The sequence below is a fragment of the Phaethon aethereus genome, assembly GCF_964289735.1.
Source record: "Phaethon aethereus genome assembly, chromosome: 2".
NCBI lineage: Eukaryota > Metazoa > Chordata > Aves > Phaethontiformes > Phaethontidae > Phaethon > Phaethon aethereus.
Window position 1 is genome coordinate 102,242,989 of NC_138582.1, and position 25,817 is coordinate 102,268,805.

Consider the following 25,817-nt stretch of genomic DNA (forward strand, 5'->3'; position numbering starts at 1 on the left):
CGGCGCCTATTCCGGGCAAACCGGGGCGAAAACTCAGGTGACCCCTTCCGAGCACCAGAGGGATCGTCCGGGAACGCGGCCCGGCGGAACAGGGGGGGCCAGTCCCGCGCTGCACGCACCTTCCAGCCCCCCCGGAGCGGCGGCGGGCAGCGGCGGGGATTAACCGCACACCGGGCCGGGTCAGCGCCTTCCCGGGGATGCAAACCAGCGCCCTGTCCCCGTCCGCCCCGGGGGGCGCCCGGCGGGCCCTGCACGGCCGCGCCGAGGGGCGGGGCAGCGGGGCGGGGCATGGCGCGCGCCCCCACCGCCCCCCCCCCCCGGGTGGCCCCTCCGGCAGGGCAGGTTGCGGCAGGCGCCGCCGCAGCTGTCACTGTCAGGGAGCCGGCGAACCGGGATCCCGGCTCCTCGGAGGGGGAATCCCCCAGCCTCGCCCCCGCAGCCAATCGGCGGGCGGTATGCAAATCGCAGCCGCGCCGGGAGGTGGTGGACCAGTGGGAAGGGAGAGGGGCGGGGAGGCGGCCCCCCGTTGGACGGCGGGGAGGGCGGTGGGGGCCAATTAGGCGGCGCGGCGGGCGGGGCGCGCCCCGGGGGCGGGGCCATGCAAATTTAGTTTGAAAAGAGGGCGGGAAATCCGAGTTTCGCGGGAGGCCCTTGGCGCGTAACCCGTCTCCTTTCCCTTCATTCATTGTCAGCAGCCGCCGCTTCCTGGAGCCATTTTCCAGCCGGCCCCACACAGCGGGAGCGGCCCCGCTCCATCCGCCGCATCTGCCCGCCCCGCTGCCTCCGTCCCCCCCCGGCGCCCCGCATCCTGCCGCCGGGGCCCCCCGGCACCCGCAGCCCCCAGTATTTTGCGCGGGGCCTCGGCATCGAGGAGGAAAGGAGCTGGGAAGGCCGGGGGGGGAGGGACGGGGGGGAGGAGGAGACGCGGCTGCGGGGACAGACCCGGAGGGAAGGATGAGAAGGGGACTCCAGCCGCCGGCCCCGGCAGCGCCGCCGCCCGCACCGTCCACGGACTCCAGAGCAGCCCCCGCCGGCTTCCCGGCCCGCTTTGCCGCCGGCACCTTCATCCAGATCCGCAGCACCGGCGCGGCGGCGGGGGCGCCCTGTGTTGTCTCCTCCTCCGCCGTCGCCGCTTCCCAGGCTCCCGGTGCCTTTGCCCCGGCGGCGGATGGGGGCCAGCCCGCTGGCAGCTCGCTGTACTGCACCCCCCACGGACCCGCCGGCAGGACGGCGCTGCTGCAGCCCGCTCTCGGCGGAGGCGGAGGCCGCCCCCCGGTAATTTTTTGTTTCCCCCGTCCCCGCGGGAGGGTGAAGGGGACGGTGGGGGATCAGCGCCAAGGCAGGCCCTCTCCCCGCCGCCGTCCGGGCGCGGGCGGGCGGGTTGGGGAGGCGAGAAGGCGGGGGGGGGGGGGGGAGAGGGCAGGAAAGGCGGAGGCAGCGCTTTGTTGCAATAAACTTTCCTGCCTCCTTCCCACCCCCCGCTACCGGGTCTTATTTAAAAGGAGAAAAAGAAAAAAAAGGAAAGAACAACAACAACAAAAAATAATAATCCGCCGCACGGGTGCAAAAAGCGAGAAGCCGGTGGCGGCGGGGAAGGGCTCCTTCCCCTCCTTCCCTGCCCCCCCAGCCCCGGGTCGGGGGGCCGGGCCGGGCCGTGCCCCGCCGGTGTCTCCGCTTCACCCCCGGAGCCGCCGGTGACGTCTGGCACACGTGCGCGGAGGCCGCGGCTGTGACTGGGAGCCGGGGCGGGCGGGGAGGGGGACGCCGCTTCCTCCTCCTCCCTCCTCCTCCTCCTCCTCCTCCCTCTGGCCTGGGACAGCCCGACCGCCGGCCGGTCGCCCCCGGCCCCCGCCGCTCTCGAAAATGCCCCTGCAGCAGGTCAGTGACTCGTAGGGCGGCGGCGCCCATCGACACCACCCCTCAAATTCTGTTCCCCGCCCCGCTAAGATTTCCGTCTCCTCCCCTGCCCCCCCCCCCCCAATTTCTGTTTCCCCCCCACTTGTGAGGTTTTCTTTGTCCTCCGTGTTTTCGGGTCCGCGCTTGGCCCTCGTGGGCTCTGCCGAGTTAGAGAACGGGGGGAGGGCGAAGGGCATCCCCGCCGGGCGGGGATCGTGGGCGACGGGGGTGGGGGGGGCTCACCTGCCCGTGAGCAGGTGAGCCCCCCCCTTCCCCGTCGCCCAGGACCCCCGCCCGGCGGCGTGGGATGGCCAAACTCCCTCCCACCCCGGTGCTCCTCTGCCCAGGAAAAAGGGGGTTTAAACCCCCCCTCGCTTTTTTCCCCACATCTAGTCGGTGATGGTCCAGGTATCGGGTGCTGCTGTAATTCTGAAATACTTTTGCAAGAGCTTGGGAACAGCGTTTGTGTCTTCGGAGACCGTGGGGATGGCAGGAGCTGCCTTTGGCGTGGGTTTTTTGCAGGTGTTCGTTGCTGAGGTAGCGGTGGAAGTTTCAAGGCTCGTCAAATCCCTCCCAGACATCCAAAGTTGTTGTGTTTTGTGTTTGGTTTTTTTTTTAAATAAGCATCTTTGCTATGAAAAGATTTTTTTTTTTTTTCTGGTGCTGCTGGTCTTCAGCATATCCTAAGGGTGGTGATTGGTGTCAAGCAAGGCTGGTTCAAGCCGCTTGGTAAATATTTGGCTGTCTGAGGCGAAGGTTTGCTTTCTAGAAGGTGGTCTTAAGCAAATACAAAGAGGACCATATGTAATGGGATGATTCTGGGAGAATTTTACAGGCTTTTTCAGCTTTGTGGGAGGGATGTTGGTGTCATAGGGGACTCCTAAAATTTCTCCTTAATGGGTGCTACAAGACCATTAAATATGAATTTAGTGCCTTTTTTTTTTTTGTATAGTGTTCACCCCTCTAATGGGAGAAACTCCTGGCCATAAAAGTCTAGGAAGGCCTCTACCCCCGCCTCCCCTTAAAGGTTTGGAAGCAGGAATGCAATTTTGGGCCCCACCTGCAAAAAAGATCCCCACACAAGTTAAGTGGGTTTGTTGTATACCCGCAGCCCCTGTGTTCACTTTGGGGAGAGATGTGGGATGGGGAGAGGAAGAGAGTGGTCAGGCTGGTAGTATCTATAGGCTGGGGCTGGCACCCTCCCAGGGCGATAAGCCACCCATGGCAGGCGCCAGGAAAGGGGCTGTGCATCCTGCTCTGCCCTGACAGCCGTGCTCACGTCCGTGTCCCTCTTGGAGCCACACTGGTTTGCTGCAGACCCATCTTTTCGGGAAATAAGTCTGAAGCGCCCTAGTGCTCTGCCTTGCCTTTCTGCTCCGCAAACTAGGAAAACCTAGTTTTTCCCAAAACTCGCAGAGGATTTTCTGGGGCTGGGAGGTGAGGGTATTTTCCCAGTTGGCTCCTAGCTGAGCATTTTTGAGAAATTAATACCAAAGCCTGGTAAGAGGAGCAAGAAAATGCTGGGTAGTTGAGGCAGCGAGCTCAGGCGAGCAGCACCAATATAAATTTAGCGCTTGATTAGTTGAGTTGCAAGTCGTGCATGGAGACTGAGACACCCCCCCCAGCTGAAAACAAGGCCCTGCTATGCAAAAGACTGTAGGAATAAGCCTAAAATTTGGCCAGCACACCTGCGCTGGTTAGGGTTATGAAAATACTCTCTCTTTGCAGATGTAACTGTGCTGGCAACCCACCCATCACTTCCAAATATAAACTATGGTATAAGTGGAAAAGTCAGTACAACAGTATAGTTGAGGCTGTTCAGGGAAGTGCTTGACTATACTAGCAAAATAAAAACTGTTGTTTTTTTGCCAAAGTAAGCTGCTTCCCCCCCCGGGAATTTGTTAGTTACTTTATCTGTGGTTGTGTAAGTGCGACCGTGCTGGAAAAGCCTTGAAAGGTGGCCGAGCCCCTAACAACAGGCAGAGTTTGCACTCCTCCATCTCCCAAGCAGGTGTCTCAATACTGCCCAAAACCTGCTCCTTGCTCTGTCGTGGCGGCTCCTGCGGAGGGTTGTGAACCCGCCTTTCGCAGCCCGGTGAGCCAGGGTTTTGGGAGGCTGTGACCCGGGTTGCCTGCCCTTTCAACTTGAGGAGCTTTTTTACCATTCCTGTGGAGTTAATAGAAAGTGTTACTGGGCAGATCTGAACTCCAGCCATGGCTTAAAGGCAAGTGGTAATGAAGAATTAACCCTTGCAAAGCAACCATCAGCTTGTGCTCCTGGGAAGCCTGAGCCTCTGGAGACGGGGTGCGTGCTGCTGCGAGGGGCAGGTGGTCCTGTGCCCTCCCTGGCACCCTGCCGGGGCCTGGTGCCGCTTCCCTTCGTCCCTTCTGGAAGCTCAGGCTTCCCAAGAGGAAAAATTAACCCTGACCAAAATAAGTAAATAAAGGTTTTTCTGCTGTGCGGCCAGGTTGAGCCAGCTAATGGAAGGTCTGGTAAGTGCAAGAGAAGGCAGTGGCTGGGGAGAGGCCACGGGGTTGTGACACTGTGCCGTTTTTGTGGCAGCGAGCTTGTGCATCAACTCAGTCCCTCATGAAAATGTGGGGGAAATTAAAGTTTGACGACGTACCCCAAAAGCCTTCTCACTGGTGTTGGCTTCTGGCTTGGTGTGAGAAAGTCACTACCATTTTGCAAATCTGAGTAATTAAAAATGAGACTGCTATAAAAGCAAGCTGCTCAAAATGTTTCTGATTCAAATAGTGGCGAATTTCTTACTGTCTTTGGGTTATAAAGATAAGCCTTTAAGAAGAGGGCCATTTTCTTAGCCATGAGAAAATGCTTAAATGGAGACACCACCCACATGTTAAGTCCTTTTTAAAAGGGGCTAAATCCTCTTAACAAGAATATCTTTAGAGAACTCCTGTGGCCTTTAGATGACATGAGCTGTGGAGAGGCTGGTTTGGCATACTTCAGAAGGGGGCGGGAGGATTTACGTTTCCAAACTGAATACTTAGCACCTCTCTCATTTTTCTGGTGGTTTAGAGAGCACCTCTTCCTCCCTCCTTCTCAGCGCGTCATAGCTGGAAGGGGAGGAAAAGTGGGGTAACGCACAATCTTTCTCCTAGATGTCAGGTAAAGGAGCAGGCCGAATAGGACTTAGATACTGAACAAGGATTTAAGGTACGGGCGAAAAACCTGTGAGTTGCATGAAGGAAGTGGGTGAGTAACTAGGAGCTTTTCTTTATTTTGCAGGAATAAAAAGGTTTGTCTGTGATGAAGACACAGGTGTTTTCATATTCATAGCTGGTTTTGTATTTCTTTACCTGATAGTTTGTGTTACTAGGAATGAATGCTAGCGGGAGCCTGTGGCCTTTGGTTTTTGGATAGCATTTAAGGGAGTTTCTTTGGTTTAAATCCATCTCCTCCTGCAGCAGACTGCTCCTGAGCCCAAGGAGGTACCACATGGTCCTTTGGCACAGCTGTCTGAGGAGAGTTAAAAGAGGTATAAATCCTGATTGCCCTAACCATGCCAACAAGTGTCTGGTGGAAAGCAGGCATCCTAACAAAACCGTACAGGAATAGCCTGTAGCTTGCTGTGCTTGCTGAGGGTGGCTTCGCCATCCTCACACAGAGTCCAGCTATGCTGGTGTGGCTCCGTCTGCACCAGAACCTCTGAAGGGTGGTAGCTCCATGATAAGGGCTTCTGGCAGGTTTCCATGAGCAGCTGAGCCACTCGGAGGCTTTACTGTGGCTGGAAGGAGTAGGCTTGCATCTCCCTCACCATCTATCTCCTCTGTAGCATCTCCTTTGCCCTGCCCCAGCCAGGCAGTGCTCTTCCCCCGCCTCTGCGCTTGGGGAGCATCCAGCTGTGCTGCTGCGTTTGCTGCTTTAACAAGGTAAAACGGCTGAGTCTGATGAGCATTAGGTCTGGCATTCAGTAGGTATTAGGCCCAAGATAGGATGAGTGAGATGAAGAAAGGAGCCAGGAGCTTTCCCATGCAGTGGTGTTGAGGTGTTAAATTGGCTCACCAAGCCTTGGTTTTCAGAAGTTGGTCTTGCCTGTTCTTACCGTGAAGGTATCTTCCTTGCACCACCAAGCCTGCTGGCCAAACGCGGGGTATGGGTCACTTTAGGGCCAGTTTATTCTTCTGTAGAGGCTGCTTCAGCTGATGGAGCAATTAAAGGCATTTTCTTTCCCCTCATTTTATCCTAGGTATGTTGGTGCTGCTTGTTAATTTTTACAGAGTGCTCACTTACGAGTGTGTGCGAGCATTTAAAAAAATATATTTAGACTTAGAGACAGCTGTATGTTGCGAGATAAAAGGTTCTCCCACTACTTCTCTGACTATGACTGTGGCAAATATTTGAGGAAGGAACAGAAGAAGAGGGCTTGCACAGGACAGCCCTTCTCCTACTTGCTTTGAGAGAGCACTTGCTTGGTCAGGGGTTACAATGACTTTTATAGCTACTACTGGCCCTGGATTTTTGTTGGATCCCTGTTTGAATCTAGTAGTTCTGACCTTATGTAGCAATAAGTTCTACCTATGATTTAGTTATGTATGGAAGAAAAAAATAATTTTTTGCCCTTTTTTTTTCTTTCTTTTTGAACTTGCTGTCTATATTGTCATTGGGTGATCCTAGATGTGGTAGGGGAAAATTATTTTCTTGTATATGTTTCTCAACACAGTTTGATACATTTGTCTTCTGTCCTCAGTTGTCTTCTCCAAGCCGAAGAATTTAATTTAATTTCTCCTGAAATGAACACCATTAATGTTAAAATAGAGGTGTCCTTTTATAAAAGAATCGCATGATCCTTGAAAACAAACATTTCTGTTAGTTGTGAGTTTTGACTTGCCAAGCTTTTGGGGACTGGTGGCTTCAAAAGACGTTTTGAAGACATTGTGGACCCACCCCTTCAGAGCCAGCTTGTTTCACAAGGTCTTCACCTGGCCTGGGATGGGAAATGGGAAGTGTGGAGCAGAGGGGCCAAGTGTGCCTGAGTGCTCTAGGAACAGCTCATACAAAGTGGAGGTTGCAAAAAGGAAAACAAAGTAGCACCGTTCCCCTTCAGAGCCCCTGCCCTGTGCGGGGCCCATAGGTCAAGTATGACACCTTTCAAACCTTCAGGCTTCGCTTCTGAAGGTGTGTGCTGGGCTGATGGCCATGGCTCTGGTGGCAGAATTGCTCCTGGTGCTGGTGTGGAGGGGTGGGAGGCTTGGGCTTGAATGGCTTATGGAGGAGCTGCCCACTAAAGATGGGTTGGAGACCGTGACTGCAGTTCTGGTGGGCTTCTTGCACTGATGGTAGATCTAGCTATGCCCAGAGTGAGGCTTCAGCAGATGGAAAGCTGCTCTTAGTGTAACAAAATCTCTGGGCTTTACACTCTGCCAGCTATAAACGAGATTATTTGCAGTGCTGAGTGTGTATATGCGGTGGCAACTCTCCCCCTTATAAATGACTAAGTTGGACTTTTGTTTTGGCTGGCAGAGATAATCGCTTCCTGTGTTACTTCACTTTTCGAGGGAAGAATTGTGTTTGCTGCTGTAGGGAGAAGAAACCCCCTCCACGTGCCCCCGGGGCAGCGGTGAGCGGTGGGAGGGAGGCTGCCAGCACCTCCGGGACTGGGCTGCTGCAGTGCTTGAGGTGCTGCTGCCGAAGTATTTGGACTCTGTTTCAATTTCAGTTCTGTCTTCGGTTTGAAGACAGACTTGGCAAAATTGCCCAATTTATCACATCTTTAAAAGGGAACTATTTCACTTCTGTTTTCCTCAAGCAAGTTGGTCCAAAACCACACTTGGAAGCGCTATGCCTGGCATGGGTGTCTCCGGAAGTACTATGCTGTCTGCTTGGATGGTGCTGCTATTTGCTGGATCTCATGGCATTCGTGGAGTCCTTAATGCCTTGTGGGCTCAATGTGAGCTGCGCTAGATATTTCCGTCTGCGAGCCCTGTGAAGGGAGAAGGCAGGAGTTTGACTAGATGTTGATGAAGCCGGAGCATACTGAAAATGGCCTCTGTTACATGGCAGGAGCGTTCTTCAAGCATTTTAGCCTCCCTTTTATACATATGTGGATACATCGCAAATGTGTTGGTAGTTGTTTGCGTGCTGAACTTGCCTAAGGTTAATGGCATGTGTTGTCTCTCCTGTCCTCCTTATGAATGTGAACAGTTGTTGACCTGTTATAGCGTGAAAACTAACACGCAAACTCTGTCACCACTGCCTGTGCGTGCCCTGCAGCTTTCAGGCCTTTGTGTCAAACATCTTTTGCCTAGGACTAAGCAGGAAGGAAAGGTGGAGCATTGAAGATCACCTTTTCGGAATCAGCCAGGCGTCTTTTTCTGTGACTGCGCTGAGTTAGCAGGGCAAGTATGGATTTCATTTATTCCTACCTCTGGAGGTAGAACTAGTGTCCTGTTTTGTCACTTTAAGTAGGAGACTTAATTTGATCACCTGCATCTACTTTCAAGTTTTCATCCAACCTGTATGTGGCTGTATCTAGGCCCAGAAATATCCACTGCTGAAGGCTGATGGCATTTTCGGGTGACCCACTTCAAGGATTTAGGACCCACTCTTTAGGAAGATACTGGGTGCTTCATCTGATATTCAGCTGTAGCTGTAGATATTGGGACCTTGGTATCTCAAGCTTTTATGAACAAGCCACTATTAAAAGCAGAGACTGCTGTTATTTTGGCTTTCATTTCTGTATCTTTACAACAGGATTTTATAGTCCATCACATAGACATTGCAAGCTACTAGTTGTTTTGCAAAGATGTATAAAAACTTGTAGAAAATATCTAAACAATTATTTTTGGTTAAAAATAAATTGTACTGGGAAACTGGATAACAAGAGGTGTCTGCTTAGCCTTGGCTGCTTCAGTGTTCCTGTTCCAAGTTGTAGTATGTGTGTGTTGGTTAACGTATGCATAGATTCTAGAAGTAGTTTTCATTAATGACCTTCTTGAAAGACTTGATCTTTACAATGCTGTTCTGTTGGGGTTTTTGGGGGGGTATTGGTTCTTTTTTTTTTATGTGGTTGTTGTACAGCTGTTGGTTCAAAGGTTGTTGCATATTGCATAACTTACTGCTAGAAAGCTGGGGAGGGGGAGAAACTCATTGGCAAACTTCCTTGCTTGTTAATTAAGGTGACATTAAAAGTCTCTGGTTTAGGTCTCAATGGTCCCCCATGCAGAGCAAGAATCGAATTCTTATATATCCTGTCAGGCTTATCGATCTACTCTACTAGTTCTCGCTAAATATGACTTTCTCTTAATTTTGGTTCTACCTGTTAGTTACAAAATCCTATGAAGATTGGAGTGCAGTAACAGCTAGAATTTTTATCTGCAAGACACTGAATCTGCACTGTAGGATGTAATGATTTTTACGCAGATATAACTTTAGTGAAACACTTCTCTGTAGAGTGAGTGTACTACGCTCTGTACAAAACTTAGCTTTCAAATTTGCCTTGCATGGTTTTCAGAAACAAACTACTGAAATGTAGACTTGCTTGCATCCCTTCTACTTAGACTCCCACTTAAGAGGTGTCATCTGGCAAATTTCAGGTCTGAAGGTAAAAAAGTGACCTCTTGGCCTGGCACTTACATTGGTGCAGTCCATTTATGTTGGCAGTAGGCTTCTGGCTTTTGGGGAGCTACCACAGTGTGAGTAGATAAGTATGTAAAATTATCAAATGATGTGCAGAAAGGGTTTTGTCTTGTACAGTAGGTGGCATGGTGGTTTGTGTGTATCAGATTGTATACCGTGTACTGGAAAATACATGTTTCAAGGAGTGGGTCTGAAGGGTTTGCTGCGTTCTCTGACTACCTCTGTAATGGAAACTGGGATTTCCTTCACCCTGTGCTTGAGCTTTTTTAACATCTGCTGGTTTTAAAGTTATTTTTTCCAACCAGAGATGCTAGAAATGGAATTACATGGAATTATGATGTCTTGAATGATGCTAGTAATCTAATAGTGCCTTCAGTACTTGTTTGCTTGTGCTGCTAACTCTGGAATTAAATGGCAATTACCATGTATATATGCTGGTGTTATTTTGCCTTGCCAGCGTTGTGTTTTTAGACAGCGTTGGTCCCACACATTGACAGTCAGTTTTTTGTCCCCGTACAGTAAGCTAGTTCACACTTTGTCTAATGTCTTCGCATAGTGGGAATTGATGTTGGTTACAGCTCTCACAGAAGGCTTTTGTGTAGCGATATCTGAAAGCTGTCTTGTTGGAGCTTTTATCAAGGCTATTGCAATGAGGCCATTATCCCCGCTCGTGGCGAACATAGATATTCGCAGAATTTTTTATTATAATGCTTAGCAAGTGGCACGCTGGTAAAGAGCGACAATGCTGGAGTGGTACAGAAATAATACCCGAGGTGGCAGCCGTGCCGCGGCGGGGTGTTATCTGTCCTCGCAGACTGGGGACGGGGTGGGAAGGGAACCCCGCGCGGGGCAGACGGAGGGTGGTGATCAGAGCTATCACAAGCACGAATAATCTTGGCCGTCAGCTCAGCAGAATAAAGTTTTACTTTTCATGGTAAGACTTTTATCCAAGTAACCCAGATCCAAATTGCTGTATAATAGTTCTGCACTTTTTTTTTTTGGCTGCGCGGTGTCTGTAGCCTGAAAACATCTCTTGGAAGTTATGTAAAACTGCGAGTTGGGTGAGAGGAAGACGAAACTTCACAGCTCTGCTGTAGTACTCTTTTTAAGCATAAAGCTCTTAAGCTAGTAGAAACAGACAACTTACTACTCGAGGTGGGGGCATAAAGGGAGGGCTTTAAAAATTATAATAGCATTTTCATTTGTCTTGACAGTGGGTACTTTGCTGGGTTTATTCCCCCCCCCCCCCCCCCAAGAACTGGAGGTTAGAAAAAACTCTTTTTGTAAAAAGCAGTGTCCTGAAAGCATAAGCAAGTTGCTCATTTTCTTTCTCTGGTTCTTAATCATAAGAGCTGCCTTGATGATTTTTCCCACCTCAAATTAGCAGTTTATTTATAACATGCTAATGTTCTGCATGCCCGTCGGTATTACTGTTCTGTCGTGCTGAGCTGAGAATTGTTCTCTCGAAAACTGACACCGCAAAGATGACAGAAACGAATGCGGGAAATTGCATATGATCGAGAAAAAAATCAGGTGGCTTTTCCTATGACTTCAGTTCACACTTCTTTCTATAAAATCACTTTCATTTCCCTTCTGATTTCAATTGGTAGTAACATTTTTGTTGCTTGTTTTTATTTGTTACTTAAAAAAAAAAAATGCAGACCATTGCCTTTTGGTGTCCTTGCTACCCTCTCATTCCTGTTGCCCAGCCTCTGTGATTGTCTTCTGCGCGTTGCCACCAGCTGCCACCTTGGATTGCAGGCAGGGCAGTAAAACATCGGGGGGTATTGCCCCCTTCTCAGGGCCCTCGCAGCAACTGCTTCGCAACTGAGAGCCTGCAAGGTCCCTGCAGGAAGCCTTTTCCAGATCTAGGGGTTAGCAGCATCCTTCCCAGTGGTCTTCTGCTTCACTTGCTCTACAGAAAGACCGGGAAGCATTCGAAGTCCAGACTGTGCAAAACAGGGTGTCTTGTGCACGAGAAGGAAATTGCAAAATAAAAACACATCTCATGAGTTGCTGTACTTGGAGCCATGTGCTCTGTAGGTGTTTATGAGAAAGGTGGTAAAGAAAGGTGCAAGATCATTTGGAGACCTCCAGCATTGTTTGCCTGTGACCCATTCTCTAAAGATGCTGTTGCTGGCCTTGGGGCACTGAAGTCCTTCCCTTTTCTTGTCTTGGTAACATCATGCTTTTGCTGAGTATGTGGGAAGTGAATGCAACAGTAGTGAACAGGTTGCATGCTGTTGGCTAGATATTAAGCTTAGGTAGGGCCTTCTGTGGGCAGCAGTAAGTTAATACTTATAAAGCTTTTCTTGTGGGTTTTGATGGGGGATAGCAGAAACCCACTTGGCTGTAAAGGGGAATGTGTAGGGAATTCCAGAGACTGACATATTTAATAAAAAAAAAAAAGCTTGTAGGCAGGCAAATTCTCCTTATTCGGAGAAAGCCATATGTTCAGGATACTATCCTTAGTGTGGTTTATTTGCTTCAGAATTAAGAGAGAGGGTTGCTAGGAAAAGCAAGATGCATTCAGTTCTTTTACCCTCTTAAAGAATTTTATAAAGGCGATTACCATCTCTCTTCTTTCTCCCTCTTTCCCAGTCGTGGAGAATAATCAATTTAGCAATAAGTCAGAGCAAGCAAAAATGTGATTGTTCTCATCTGCAATGCAGAGGCTAAGATGGACTCTTTCTTTGGCCTTAAAGGCCAAAATCAGGTATTTCTGCCTCAAAGGGAACCAGAAGTTACTGAATCATTACATGTTTAGTTAGAAAGGATCAGAATTTCAGCCTTTTTGTTTTCCCCTTCAGCTTTGCCTAGTTTTTGTGTTCTCGACTACCCTTTAGCTCTTCCAATGGCCTCAGTGCCATTTTGAACACAATTCCCTGCTTCCTTCAAGGGGGAAGAAAGCAGCACCTGCTGCACCAGGCAGGCATTATATCTGTTGCTAGTACTTCATCTGAAGTGGAGAAATGTGGCTTTCCCAGCTGTTTGAAGAGCTTATTGTCTCGGCATGTGAAGAGCAGCCCCCCAACTCTGCCCAACTGGCAACAGAGAAGGGAGGAATCTCCTTAAGACCTTGGAGGGAGAAAACTCTAGGCATCTGTGTGATGCTCTAGTATAGCTAGCTAAAAATATCAGATACTTGAGCTTGCCTATTGACTTGTTCAATGGCAATACCTTGTTGAAATGGAAAAAGCCAACAGATCTGGAAGAGTTTTAAACTTCTTGAACTTCGCATGGAAGTGTGATGACGCAAGAGGGGAGGCATAAAGGTCCCAGCAAATGTACTTGCCCACCAGGGCAGTCCCGGCTCTTTCACTGGTCGTGCAAGCATGGCATGCCTAGAAGATTAGGGACAGCCAGCCTGCCACCATCTGTAATGGTCCTGGAAGGTTTGCTTGCCTCCTGAAACGCTGGTGTCAGATGCTTTGTCTCGATTCAGCCCCAGACCCTTTGGTTAATGTTGCACAAATTGTACAAAAACATGTTGTTCCTTCTGCTGTGAAGTAATGCTGAACACCTTCTGCAAGCGTTTCACTGCTCCCTGAATGCCAGCGGCAATGCTCTTCGTCCTCATAGTCGCTCTGCCTTGTGTTGGAGTGCCCCACCACAACTGCCTGGGTGTGAGCCCCGGTGTGGAGCAGGAGCAGTGATCCTCCCAGCTAGACCCTTGGATGGAGAGTATCTTGCATTAAGAGTGTGGGAGGGTACATGGTCCGCTCTTCTCTGAGGAAGGATGTGGAGCATAACTTGTTGGGTGTATTAGTCCGAGCTGAGGCGGGCCCGCGGGTCAGGATGGATGCGGCAGTACACCGACATGGGGGAGACCTTTATGCACCTGTCACTATGGGTCCACCTGTTCATGTATCTCTACCCCATGCGTGTAAGTCTGGAATTTTTTGAATAGAAATATTGATCAGGGCCGTGACTAGTTGCGCTCTCTTTCCTGTGTGTGTGACTGCATAGAGAGGAGAAACTTCAGCTTCCACTTAACTCCACCTCTAAAAGCAATAGGAAGCTAAAACTCTGAATTTCTTAGGTCTGCTTTGACTACCAACCATCACACGGCTGTGGTATCCTGACACGATTTTTCTCTTCAGAAAAGTGGTCCAAAAATCTGCATGCTTCACTGTCCATTTTGCAATGAGCTAATCCTTTTTTCAAGACAAACTTAGGATCTTCTCTTTTTGTGAGGAGCTGTGTTTACCAGCAGATGCCTGGAGTCCCTGTAAGTTTGTGGGGATTGTGGCTTCTTCAGACCTGCTGTCTGAGAACCTCTTGAGGGGACAAGCTGCTGGACCTGCTACTGGATCAGCCAGCTGCATTTAGCATCTTGGCTACAGCTGAGATTGGACTATTGATCTCGGTGATGTGAGCTTCAAATCGCAAAGGAACTGATGAAGGCTTCTGATTGCATGGTCCAAAAGACAGGACATGTACATGTACAGCTTTGGGGCTTGTCAGGGCTGAGCAGGAGTCCTCCTTGAGGGATCCTGAGGAGCTGGGCTTCTGCTTTTCTGGTTTATCTAGTTGCTTGCATCTCCCCTGGTATGGTGAAATTGCATCAGTCCCTTCACTAAGCGTTTTTATCCAGACTACCAAATTCAACAGTGATTTTTTTTTTTTTAAGTTGGGTATTAAGATCTTTAAGAAGGGCTGCCAGTGAGGTGGTTCAGGTGAGAACCTTTCACAGTCCCAACGTGGAATTTTTTTCACCTTAACGAGCAAAGGCAGTGGTTTGAGCATATGCCAGTATGCCTTTCCAGAGCTGTGATACAGCTGAACCACAGTGGAAATCTGGAACCGTAACGACACTGCATATAGGAAGCTTGACTCCCTGCACGTAACCACAAATGTGGTCAATCTTAGGAGAGGCAGTAACAGAGAGGAAGAAAGGTGGTAGTATTTGATTAGCTTTGTTCTCCCTGTTTTCTGCAGTGTGTCTGAGGGATACAGCTCCAGCTGTGAGAGCAGAGTGATAATACTACTGACTGATGGTTCCAGTTTCTTTCTTGTTACACTTCGAAGATACTCTTTTGGGCATATAACAAGACTTGCTTTCAGCATAGTAAATTCAACAGTCATGTGCTATTATTAAATAGTGTGCTGCTTGGTAAACTATTCACTATAACTGAAGGGATAACATGTAGAAGAGGATTAAATGCCATGTCAAGATCCTTCAAATGGTCACTAGCTTCATGCAGGGACTGAAGCACTAAGTAATCCAGTCGTGATGGGTATCTGCATTGGGTGAGTGAAGGACAAAGGTCTTCCCCATTGTTCCTCACCATCGTGCCCCAGACCGATGTGTTAGCTCCGCTTGGTTCAGCAGCATGGGAATTGTTTGTCTTAAACTAAAATATCCTCCTTCTTCCTGTCTGCATATTCTTGGAAATGAAATGTAATCCTCTCATAGTCAGGGTAACCTTAATTGCTGCTGAGGTAGGAAGGAAAAGATGAATTGAGCATTGGGTCTGTGCTGCGAGGAACGCTTCCTGTAGCAGGGGAGACTTCCTGGAACCATCCTGGGAGGCACCTTGGGGATGTGTCTTCACAGTCAGCTTACGGTGATCCAAGTCAGTGCCACCACGAACAGGGTCGTGCTGCTCTCCCGGCTGACGCGCTCCCACCACCTCCCTGTGTCGGCGCTTGGCCAGACCGGGGACCTGCTCCAGCTGAAAGCTAACAACTGGGCGAGCGATTAGTTTTCACCCCAGTGAGCTCCCCGGCCCCGAGGCGTACCCTTGGCTGCGAATGCTGGCACGCGCCCTCCATGCACGGCCATGCGCTCTCCCCACGCGTGGGATGCCCCGCTCGGCACGGCAGCAGACCCAGAGCCTCGCTCCGTGCGTGACCTTAGCATCTCCGAGAAGCGGGTGGAATTGCGCCTAATGAAAACCCAACAGATGACTCTGCAAAGAAATAGGCGGCTTTCGTGCCGTTACTTACTGCTTGGTTACGGAGTGCGCACGGCAGCCGGTGGCTCGCCAGCAGTGCCCAAGGGCTGACAGGGACTCTCACATTCTCCCCACCTCCAGCTTTCAGCTTTTAAAAGCTTGGGGGAAGTTTAGGGGTTTTGTGGGCACATGGAGGAGAAAACATGGCTGAAAACATTCTCAATTCACAGAGGAAATCCACTGTTGCTTAAATTGAGAATCTGTGTCTTCTCAGTGCTGAGTCTGTACCGTGCCTCGCACGCTCGGCTGCTAGTCCCTAACCAAGGCTCCCAGGCTACATGTGATGTAATTACAGTCTGACGGCTGGCGTTGAAGTAGGTGAAGATATAAATGTAATTTGTGCCTAGAAGTTATGTATGTAGAGTGAGCTTGTAGTACCGGAGGGCTTCTCTGAAATCATTGCTATCAGGAAGCACCTCCTGGGGAAAGACAGGCTGTACTGCTTTGACAGGTACAGTCGCCCTGAGCAGGGCTTTAACGTGACTGACTTCTAACAGATGAACGTAAAGGCGTCGTGGTCTTGCACGAGAGGGCACAGAATCCCTGGAGATAGCAATTGGGATGGCTTTTACTGCCAATAGCCGCAGCCACAGCCAAGGAGATTACCTTGTGTGGGTTATGAGTGTGGGGAGGCTCCTGGAGCTTCTGGTCAGATGAGTGGTAATGAACGCTCATCATATGGAAAGTTCATCACGGAAAGTCGAGTTTCATGACTGCAGTAATAGCAAAGTCTCCTTTCTGCCCCATAAGGAGAGAGGTGAAGCCAGCCTGCGTGGCGGCGAGAGGACCCAAGGCCCTGCTTATTCCACGCTGCTGCAGAATTCAGCTCTTGTGACCAAAATACACTGCTGAATTTTGGCTTCATCTTAAAAGGAGGTATATCATTGTGCTTGTAAGGAAGCCCTCACATAGAAACTCAACTAGTGTGGTACTAACCAACTAATTCTGGAGACAGCCTGTAACTCATAGGGCTGCAAAATAAAAGTTATGACTTTAATCTGTTGCCTAATTTTGAACATAACTACATTGTTATTGATTACTTCAGCAAAAAACTTCAGATGTGTGTATCTCGCAATCCTTCCACATGTTGCCTGCTGCCAGAACCCTCAGCTCTCCTTACAGCAGTTGCCAAAATTTCCATCTTTTCCTGATACTTTCTTTAGCACCATTGTGCACTCAATCATTTGCAGGATAGTAAAATGTGAAAGCCATGTAGCATTCCTATTTATGTTGGAGTTAATTTTCTTACACAAGGAACACTGTAACTCTGCCATATTTACTTTCTTGTATTTAATTCAATAAAATGTATTTACCTGAAGTGGATGCAGAATTTCCAGTTTGCTGTGGAAAGCATAGGGCCATGCTGCAGAACTTGTTCCAAGTTAGGGCAGAGCGTGTGAGGGCTTTTTGCCAGGGCAAAGCGTGGGAGGGAAGTCAGGAGTAAGAAGAGTCTAGTTGCTATCAACAGGCGCCTTTTGAAAGTGTAGAAGTTATGGATGTCAAGGCAAGATGACAGGTTTTTGGGTTTTTTGAGTTTCATACTTCCAAGACAAACCAATGACTGGCAAAGCCGGTTTCTTCCAAGACTGTCTTTAAAGTGCTTTTGCTTCACCTTGGATAAGAACCTGCAACCTCAGGTAGTGAAATGGAGTAGAGTTTTCTTGGGTAATCTTGGCTTTACAGTTTGATATAGTTTGGAATTAGGGTTGGGAAAATGAGTATTGTAGGAAATGGGGATTTTTTTTTTTTTTTAGCATCTACCCCATTTTAGGCCTTTTGGCAATCTAGGAAGCCTACAGCCTGGTAGGGGCTTCCCATGGCCTCCCTGAGTTGTCTTACTCTTCTTCCTGCTGCTAAGAGAATAAGGCTGTCCTTGCTATCCACATACTGTTGAGAAAGGCCATCATACACAGGCTATTTTTGATCCTATTTCTTTCCCTAATTATACGTAGCTTTTATAAATCTGTCTGGATGGAAAGATCCCATGTACTTTGAAAGGGTTCATTTGATCTAAATTTAAGGATGTCTCATGTCCAGTTGTGAAACTTGCTATTTTAGTTTGCCCTACCTACAGCTTTTACTAAAACAAGAGGAAAAAGATGAAAAGGAGAGACTGAAAAGTGTGTGTGTGAGGAGGGAATGATGACTCACAAGTGGGACTGCATTTGAAAATGAAAAGGATCAAGGTGTACTGATTATAAGAGATAAAGTTACAATTTTGTGAAGAAGGCACGATTAAATCATGTGGTCATTTATCTTCTGAACAGATTAAGGTACATTTGTGGAAGAACCCATGAGCCTGAATTGAGTAGATAATTCTGAAGGAAGAAGAAATCTATTTAAAGAAAGGAATTTTTAGTGCAGCCTTTAATAAGTGATATTTTAGTGCTAGATTCCACTGGAAGACTTCTCTAGGCTTCTGGAAAATCCCATTTAGCTGTCCATTGCCTACAGGATAGTTCTAATAAACTGCATGGTTATACAGCAAGGCAGGTAGCAGAAAGGGAAAGAAGGGGGAGGGCAGCAGTGCAAGAAGCTAAATGGGCTTTCTCTGAACCTTAGGCTGTAATGAGTAGAAATTAAAGCTCATGAATAGACACCTGAGTTTCTGCCTTCACCCTAGGTGTTGTCTCTTACCTGTTAACGTTCTGCTCTTCCTTCTGGACTTCCTTCCCATAAAACTTCCCTAGAACTTGGGATGTCCAAAGTCTTGAAATAACCCTTTCTGTAGAGTTTAAGTAGTGTGCAAGTATAAGGATGGACAAGTTCTGTATACAGCACTGCAAAAAGTGCCTGTGGTATTTCCTAAAATGTTTAGCAGTGGTATCCAACAGCCAGCGCTTCCCACCTTCACCCTGCTGCTTTTCCTGCCTTTCCTCCCCAGCAACCAAAAGTTAAAAGGTAACAAAGATATAGCTGTCCACCGTGTGAATGAGGCTGACAGAAGAGATGTTTAATTTTGTAAAGCATTTTGGTTTTAAAAAAAAGTAACTGTCATTATGGCATTGGATTAAAAATTGGCTAAGCGACAGGAACAGGGTTCTTTTGATTCCAGTGAGTATCTGCACTAACCCCAATACTATGGAGTGCTTTCATCGTTGTCCCAGAAGTAAACAAAAAAACTGTTACTGATAGTAATTGCTAGCAGAATAGTAAATGATAATGGAGTTCTCACAACTTGCTCTGTAGGCACATTCAAACACGCTGCCTCTTTAATACAGCCAAAGGCAAAGTTGTATGCCAGAGAACAGGGACTGCAAGCTATGCCTTATGAAAGAGGGCCTGTATACTGGAAAGCAGTGCTTCTCAGAAGTCTGTTGTGGACAAGCAACTGCACACCAGTTTCCAGAGCAGTGCTGACAAGTGGAGGCACTGAGGCTTGCATCCTGGCATGTACAAAAAGAAGGAACAGGAGAGGGGGTACTTTCGCCTCACTGAACAGTTTTGGTGCTGCTGATACTTAACATACACAGTTGAGTGCTAGTGCTTGTAAAGTGAAAACGTTGAAAATGGAACAGGATGTTAAATAGGGCAGCAAAAACTATTTGGTATCTGAAGGAAATGCCCTACAGTGCAACTTAAGCAATATTTTGCTTATGAAATGAGTATTAAGGGATGACTTGACTGATATACAAGATACAGAAGTGGGAGGGGCGGTTGGTATAGCTGGCGGTTGCACTGCCATCCGGAGGGACCTTGATGGGCTGGAGAAATGGGCTGATGGGAACCTCATAAAGTTCAGCAAAGGGAAGTGCAAAGTCCTGCACCTGGGGAAGAACAACTCCAGGCACCAGGACAGGCTGGGGGTAACCTGCTGGAAAGCAGCTCTTCCGAAAAAGCCCTGGGAGTCCTGGTGGACATCAAGTTGACCATAAGCCAGCAACACACTCTTATGGCAAAGACCACCGATGACCTCCCGGGCTACCTTAGGTATTGCATTACCAGCAGATCTAAGGGGATGATCCTTCCCCTCTGCTCAGCCCTGGTGAGACACATCTGGCATGCTGGGTCCAGTTCTGGGCTCCCCAGTATGAGAGAGACATGGATGCATTGGAGCAGGTCTAGTGAAGGACCACAAAGGTGATTAAGGCCTCAGAGCATCTGATACACAAGGAAAGGCTAAGAGAGGTGGGACTGTTGAACCTGAAGAAGAGAAGGTGTATAAACACCTGATGGGAGGGAGTGAAGATGATGGAGCCAGGCTGTTCTTAGTGGTGGCCAGCGACAGGGCAAAAGGCAATGGACACAAATTAAAATGCAAGAAATCCCATTTAAACGTAAGATTTTTACAGTGAGGATGATCAAACACAGGAATAAGTCTCTTAGATTGTAGAGTTTCCATCAGTGGAGAAAAACCCAACTGCCCACAGCCTTGAGCGTCCTGCTCTAGTTGCCCCTGCTTTGAGCATCAGGGGTAGACTAGATAATCTCTTTCTCACCTCAGCCTCTCTGTGAGATGATTCTGGTGTTAAAAGACTTCTTAAATTGTTGAAATTGAGCACATCAAGAACTTACTACTGAAAGCTGAAACAATGCAAACTCAAAATGGAAATGAGATTTTTTTTCTCTTCTTTTAAGTGAGGGGAAAATAATGAGTTGATACCTTCAAGTTTTGTCAGAAGGAATGTTTTGCTCTGATTTCTCTGCAGTGTTATGCTCTCTAATTTCAGCTCTGAACAGCCTTGAGGTCAACAAGTCCATCTCCCTGCTTTTTGGTGGGTGAGACCAACTGTGTTTATGGGCCTTCCTGACAGGTGTTTGCTCATTTAACTTTCTCATATCAGAGATTCTGAAATTTCATGGCAATGTCTTCCTATCCTTGGCTACAAGATAGTTTAATGGTACTAACTGCGTAACAACTAGGGGAAATGTAGTGGCCCGTGACATGCAGGAGGTTGTATTAGAAAGTTGGATTCTTTTCTTTGATCAAAGGGTGGGTTGGAGAGAAAATGTGAATTTATTTAATTTTAAAATTTGAGACTTAAAGATAGTGCTCATTTCTTCTGGAGAAGTCATCTCAAGGTATTTCGTTTAGGGAACACATAGTAGAGAAAACAAAGTGGAATGGACAGATTGTGTCTGGTGTGGGTCAATTTTGACACGAAGTCCTTGCTTGACTCTATGACCTGAGATGTTCTGCTTCACCAGAGCCAAAAGGGATACTGTTTTGACATACACTTCATAATATGAGAAAGAACAGCAACTTTCTCTTCTTTTCCCCTAGAAACTTATCCTCGTGATTACACATCTGTTTCGGATGTTGTCTTGTAAATTAGGCTATCACATCAGCTTTTTAGTTTGCCCCATCCATGGCATGACAGAATTTACCTAGGTGTGAAAAAGAGAATTATTTAGTCTACCAAGGCTCTTTCACTTTTTTATGAACTGTTGTTTGTCTTTTTGTCTTGTTTTCATTCCTTCTCTGTCACTGGGAATAAGTAAATCTTTCCAGTTGAACCAAATAGTTTATCTTCATTTTGCTAGCACTCCCACGTTGTTCTGCTCCTTGGTGTGGCTGGAATGATAAAATACCGCCGAGGTAGGATGTGCATCACAGCGAAAGTTCGGTGGATTAGTTCTTTGTGACATTACACAGGATTTAAAACACTTAAGAACTCAGCTATCCTTGTGCCCTTTCAGCCACGTAAGCTGTATGCTGCCGAACTGACGGGTGAAATAAAAGTATAAGCAACAGCTGCCTACCTGGATGTGGGGAGGGAGAAAATCATTGGTCCTCAGAGTTTAGCAACCCAGGCTAGGTGAAAGTCAAGTTCAGGCTGTAGTCAAAGAAACATGCTGGGAAGAAACCTTCTGATGGCAGTACCGGCTCCTGATCTAGGATGAAGGAGGCGGTCAGCCACACCTGGGGTCTCTAGGTCCCTGCTATCTGTGATTCTCTACCTCTCTCTTCTTAAACATTTTCATCTGTTTCTGTGACTTCTGCTGACGTGGAGCCTCCTTTCCAACTGCTTCTAGGAATAGTTGCTTTTGGAGATTTAAACTGTGTTTCCTGTTTTTTGGGCACTTGTTATTTACTTGTGTTACTCTGAAGTTTGGTATGTGGAGGAGGTTATTGTGTTAACTTCTTCAAGGTTACTTAAGGATTTTTTTTTTAAATGTGATACTAGTAATTTCATTTTCAAAACTGTACCTAATTAACTTCTTGCAAATGATAAATCAATCTCTCCATGCAAAGTCAGCATTATGGTTATGTGTAGGTGCAAATATAACTTCTCAGGGTTAATCTGTTGGGACAATGTTGGGACTTCCTTAAAGTAAACTAAAAAAAACCCCCACAGTTTATATAACTTACAGGACTATATTACAGTAAATGCTTAGGACCCTATGTTATTTTTTTGTCTCCTGCTATCTGGATCTGGTTGTCTCCTGAAAGTTTTTTGTCAAGTTTCACAATGTCCTGTGGAATCTATATAATACTTTTATCATCCTAGATGGATTCAAAGTACATTTATTACTTTGGGGCAATCCAACTGTATGTTTTTATACTTGTATGGAACTTGGTTAAGGAAATACTTCAAAATAAAAAGTTTTACTACTTTAGATCTGACTTCTCATAACTAATTACATTAATTGAATAAGTAGCTAGATCTAAGAACCATCACACCTCAGGCAGTGAGTTAAAAATATGGAGTCAAGATTGGCGTTGGCTTTTTTTAAGAAAGGATCCTCCTCCTTTAGGGGCATGAATACGCAACACTAACATTCATGTGTGCCTGAGTATTTAAAACTTACTGCCTTCTAGTTTGTAGCTCTGTGCTGCAGTTTCTGAAGTGCTTGCACATGGATCCTCTTTGTCATTACTTTTTGGAAGAATGTACAAGTTAGCCGGTTCCCTGTGAATCGCCTGTCAGTAAGTAAAGCGACGCAGTCCCTTGGCACTGCGCTGGTGTAACTCGGTACGGGTATTTTGTGTGGAGTCCAGGAGGGTTTGGGGTGCCAGGGTGGGAAATCGAACCGCAGACCTGTGCGGACAAGAAAACTTGCTCTCCAGAAACTTCACCAGTGTAATTCCACAGATGCCATCCTTTCTTGTAGATGTCCTGTATCCAAGGAAAACAAAGCTGAAGACCTTGTGGCTTAGGCTGGCAATTTAGGGAGCAAATTCTGTGATGTAAGCCCAACCTTGCATCATCGCAGCGCACCTACACCAAGACAGCACTGGCGTGGCTCTGCGAGTGCTCCTCCTCCTCCTCCCTTTTCACTTCCGACGTATCAAATCTTATTAATATCATCTTCATAGAGAGTTTTATGACTATATTCTGCACGCTCTGTAAGCAAAGAGTGACTCTCCTCCTGATTCCTATGTCCTATATATGCCCAGTATACTACTACTTTAGTTTTTAATCTGTGTATCTGATACTTCATGGCATTTACTGGAATTTCCTCCAAGGAAGCTTATCCTATCCTATTCTCCAGCTCCCTTAATATCCTTCCTCCCCCCTCCCAGGGCTTGTTTGTTTTTTGGCAGACAACTGACAGTGTTTGAAAGCTTTTCTTTTTTAAGTAGCCGTGCTAATTTCTACACATAGAGTGGAAGTCACTCAGTGGAACTAATCCAATCACAATCTTATTTTGAAGTTAATGACTTTTCAAAGAATATTTTTAAAAATAGTCCTTGAATACAAAAGACAAAATAATCTCAGGGATATGTTTGGAGACTGACTGCTTCAGATGGTTTTTCTTTGGGACCAACCTTAAAACGATACGGAAGACTTACGCCCCTCGGTCCCATTCAGCTTTAGCCTCACCAGTCAGGAGGCCGAAAGTCTCCGGAAGGGCTGAAACGTTGCGAGCAGCTCTGCCGCCGCGTGAAGAGGTGGTACCCTGTCACACTCTGTGTGGATTTAAACTATCCCTTTCTCATTTGGCTTACTTTGATCTCGACGGGTAACGTTAAAAGTGGACCTGTGTCGGTGTAATTCTTACATGTATATGCAATACGAAGAAATCACACCGAGAAGTCTCTTACGCGGCCGGTCTGTCGTCGCGTCCTGCCCGCCTCCCCTCCCCCCACCCGCTCGCCGTCAGTTTGAAAGTTCGGCGTCGGGCCTGTTTTATGACAGTCTTGTTTTCTTCAAAGGATGTCTGTGGTGAGAAATTACTGACGTGAACTGCAACTGAAAACCCCCGAGCTTCGCTCTGGAGGCAGCAGCCTGGCTGAAGTGGTGTCTTTTGGGAACGGGGGTAGGCGAATGGCCGGTAGCTTTGACATCGGTCTGTAGGGCCAGGCTGGTGTTAAAGTCTGCTGGTGGCACGGCTAGCCTTGCCACCGTGGCCCTGGCCATGCTCGCTGGGTAGGGCAGCTGTCCTGCTGCATCCGGCCACCCCAAAAACCTGCAGTCAGGATCCCCCCCCAGGTGCTTGTTGGTCTGTTGGTGCTTCCTCTGTGAGTCTGGGCTGCTGTTTGCTCTCTGGAAGTTTTGCCTCCAGAGCTTCCACCCGCACCGGGCAGGTGCGGCCCAGCCTCCAGCAGCCGTTGGGACGAGGGAGTAGCTGCACGTGGAGCCGTTTTCAGGACTGCTTGGAGACACGTGTGCTCCTCACCTTGGGCTCGAGCAGTTTAGCAGTTGAGATGAAAACTGGGTGCAGTTTCCTGAAAGTAACTTTTCATATTTCAACATGAAGCGGTAACTGGAGCCTTCAAGCTTAGTACGGTGCAGAGCTATTGCTTCCAGTAAGAAGTAATTGTTTCGTATTTGGTGGAAAAAATTGCAATAGAAGGATCTCGGATGATTCATTTCCTATGCAGCATAGGTGTAATTCTGTTGGTTTGAGGCCTGAAACATGGCTTGTGCTTTGGTTTATTTCTTGCACAACCGTTATAATGTCCTTCCCCTTCTAGTGCAAAGCAAATACGGAGTACTGCACCAGTGTAAAAGGACAAGATAAGCTGCATGTTTTGGCAGTGGCTACTATACTGAGTGCAAGCCTGACTGGCTGCAGGCTGATCCGCGGCATCGGAGTAGGCCGATGAGCAGAAAATGGGTTGTCCGCTTGCCTCGGTGCCCGAGTTACATTAGCGGTGGTGACTCTGAGATTCTCCGACCTTCTGGAAGGTCAGGTCTCCACAAGGTATCAGGATGAAAATCAAAGGGAATTAGTACCCTACGATTATAATCCTCCTTCAGAAAAAGTGACCTGCCCTAGGTCTAGGAAGAAATCGCTATTTTTTCATTGCTGCGTTTTGCTACTTTCTTGGTTTGGTTCAGGTAATCCTGTTTCATTGAAAAGCCATTGAAAATGCCCTTCTCTTCGGGCAGGGCCGAGACGAGTGAAGTGTGAACTGCTTTGTGGGGGTGAGGCGCAGGGCATCGATGCACGGCGCCGCCAGCGCGGGGACGAGCTATCCACGCTCTAGCTGCTGGAGCGTAGCTGAAAGCTAATATATTCCTTTCAGTGGATGTTAAAAATGGCATTGTGTGATGTTCTGCAGCAACGACTGGGAGGCACTGATGACACTTGCGTTACTTCTTGCTGCATATTCAACCTGAGAAGGGAGAGCCATCGCTAGGCTCCTCTGGCTTCGGTCCCGCTTTCAAACAAGAATCTGCCGCTGAGCTCGGCCACCCACGTTTTTACTTTTTTGAGCTAAATATAAGTCTTACGGTTTGATATTTAAGCACTTCCAGTTCGTGGCTTCCTTGACACTCCTGATACTTCTGAGGAAATTGTGAAAATGGAAAATCGATGGAAATAGGATGGTTTAATTAGGCCTTGAAAGAAACTTCACCAGAGTAACACTATCAGCCTTCAGCTCTCAGGGTGGTCAAATGCCTAATGAGGAGGGGCTGCAGATGAGCAGAACGTAGCTTAATTTGATAATTGCAAGCTGCGTCTTACTGAATGATAAACCTGATTAAGACATACAAAGGGGTTTTTGCTTTAATACTAGTCTACATTAAAAACAAGCAATTTGACTGTAGCTGAACGAATGATTTCAATATAGGAGCTAGAGAAGACTTTCCCTTAGTCAAAACTATAATAATCTGATACCTGATAAATTGAAAAATAAGATGATAGTTTAGGAAACAGAAATTGGTATAGAGGAAAGGATTTTTTTGTCCCTTTTTTACTACAGTTGCCATTTTCTGAGAAGAAAATTTGGGGCTTTTGTGTTGGAGTAGGTTGATCAGGATGATTTCTGTAAGCTGTGTTTTCAGTTGCTTTAAAATGCTTCTGTAAATGTTACTTTAAATACCATCTGCTTGTCATTCAGCTAATAATCCTGACTAATACGTAGCGATATTTCAGATTCCTGTTCTTTTTGTTGGTTTTACAATTAATTCAATTTTCAAGACATTACTTTTTGTGTATCTTATGATATGCTCTTACCTCAGTCT

General features: G+C 47.4%; 1 protein-coding gene across 1 annotated transcript in view; it reads left to right on the top strand.

The window, feature by feature from the left end:
- Nucleotides 1–954: 954 nt before the first annotated feature.
- The window catches only part of E2F3 (E2F transcription factor 3), a gene marked incomplete at both ends in the record, with an annotated part of 42,754 nt that continues 17,891 nt past the window's right edge, over nucleotides 955–25,817 (top strand). Inside the window, one exon of the mRNA XM_081996962.1 lies at nucleotides 955–1,275. Coding sequence (XP_081853088.1) covers nucleotides 955–1,275 — 321 coding nt within the window. The remainder of the gene's footprint in view (nucleotides 1,276–25,817) is intronic.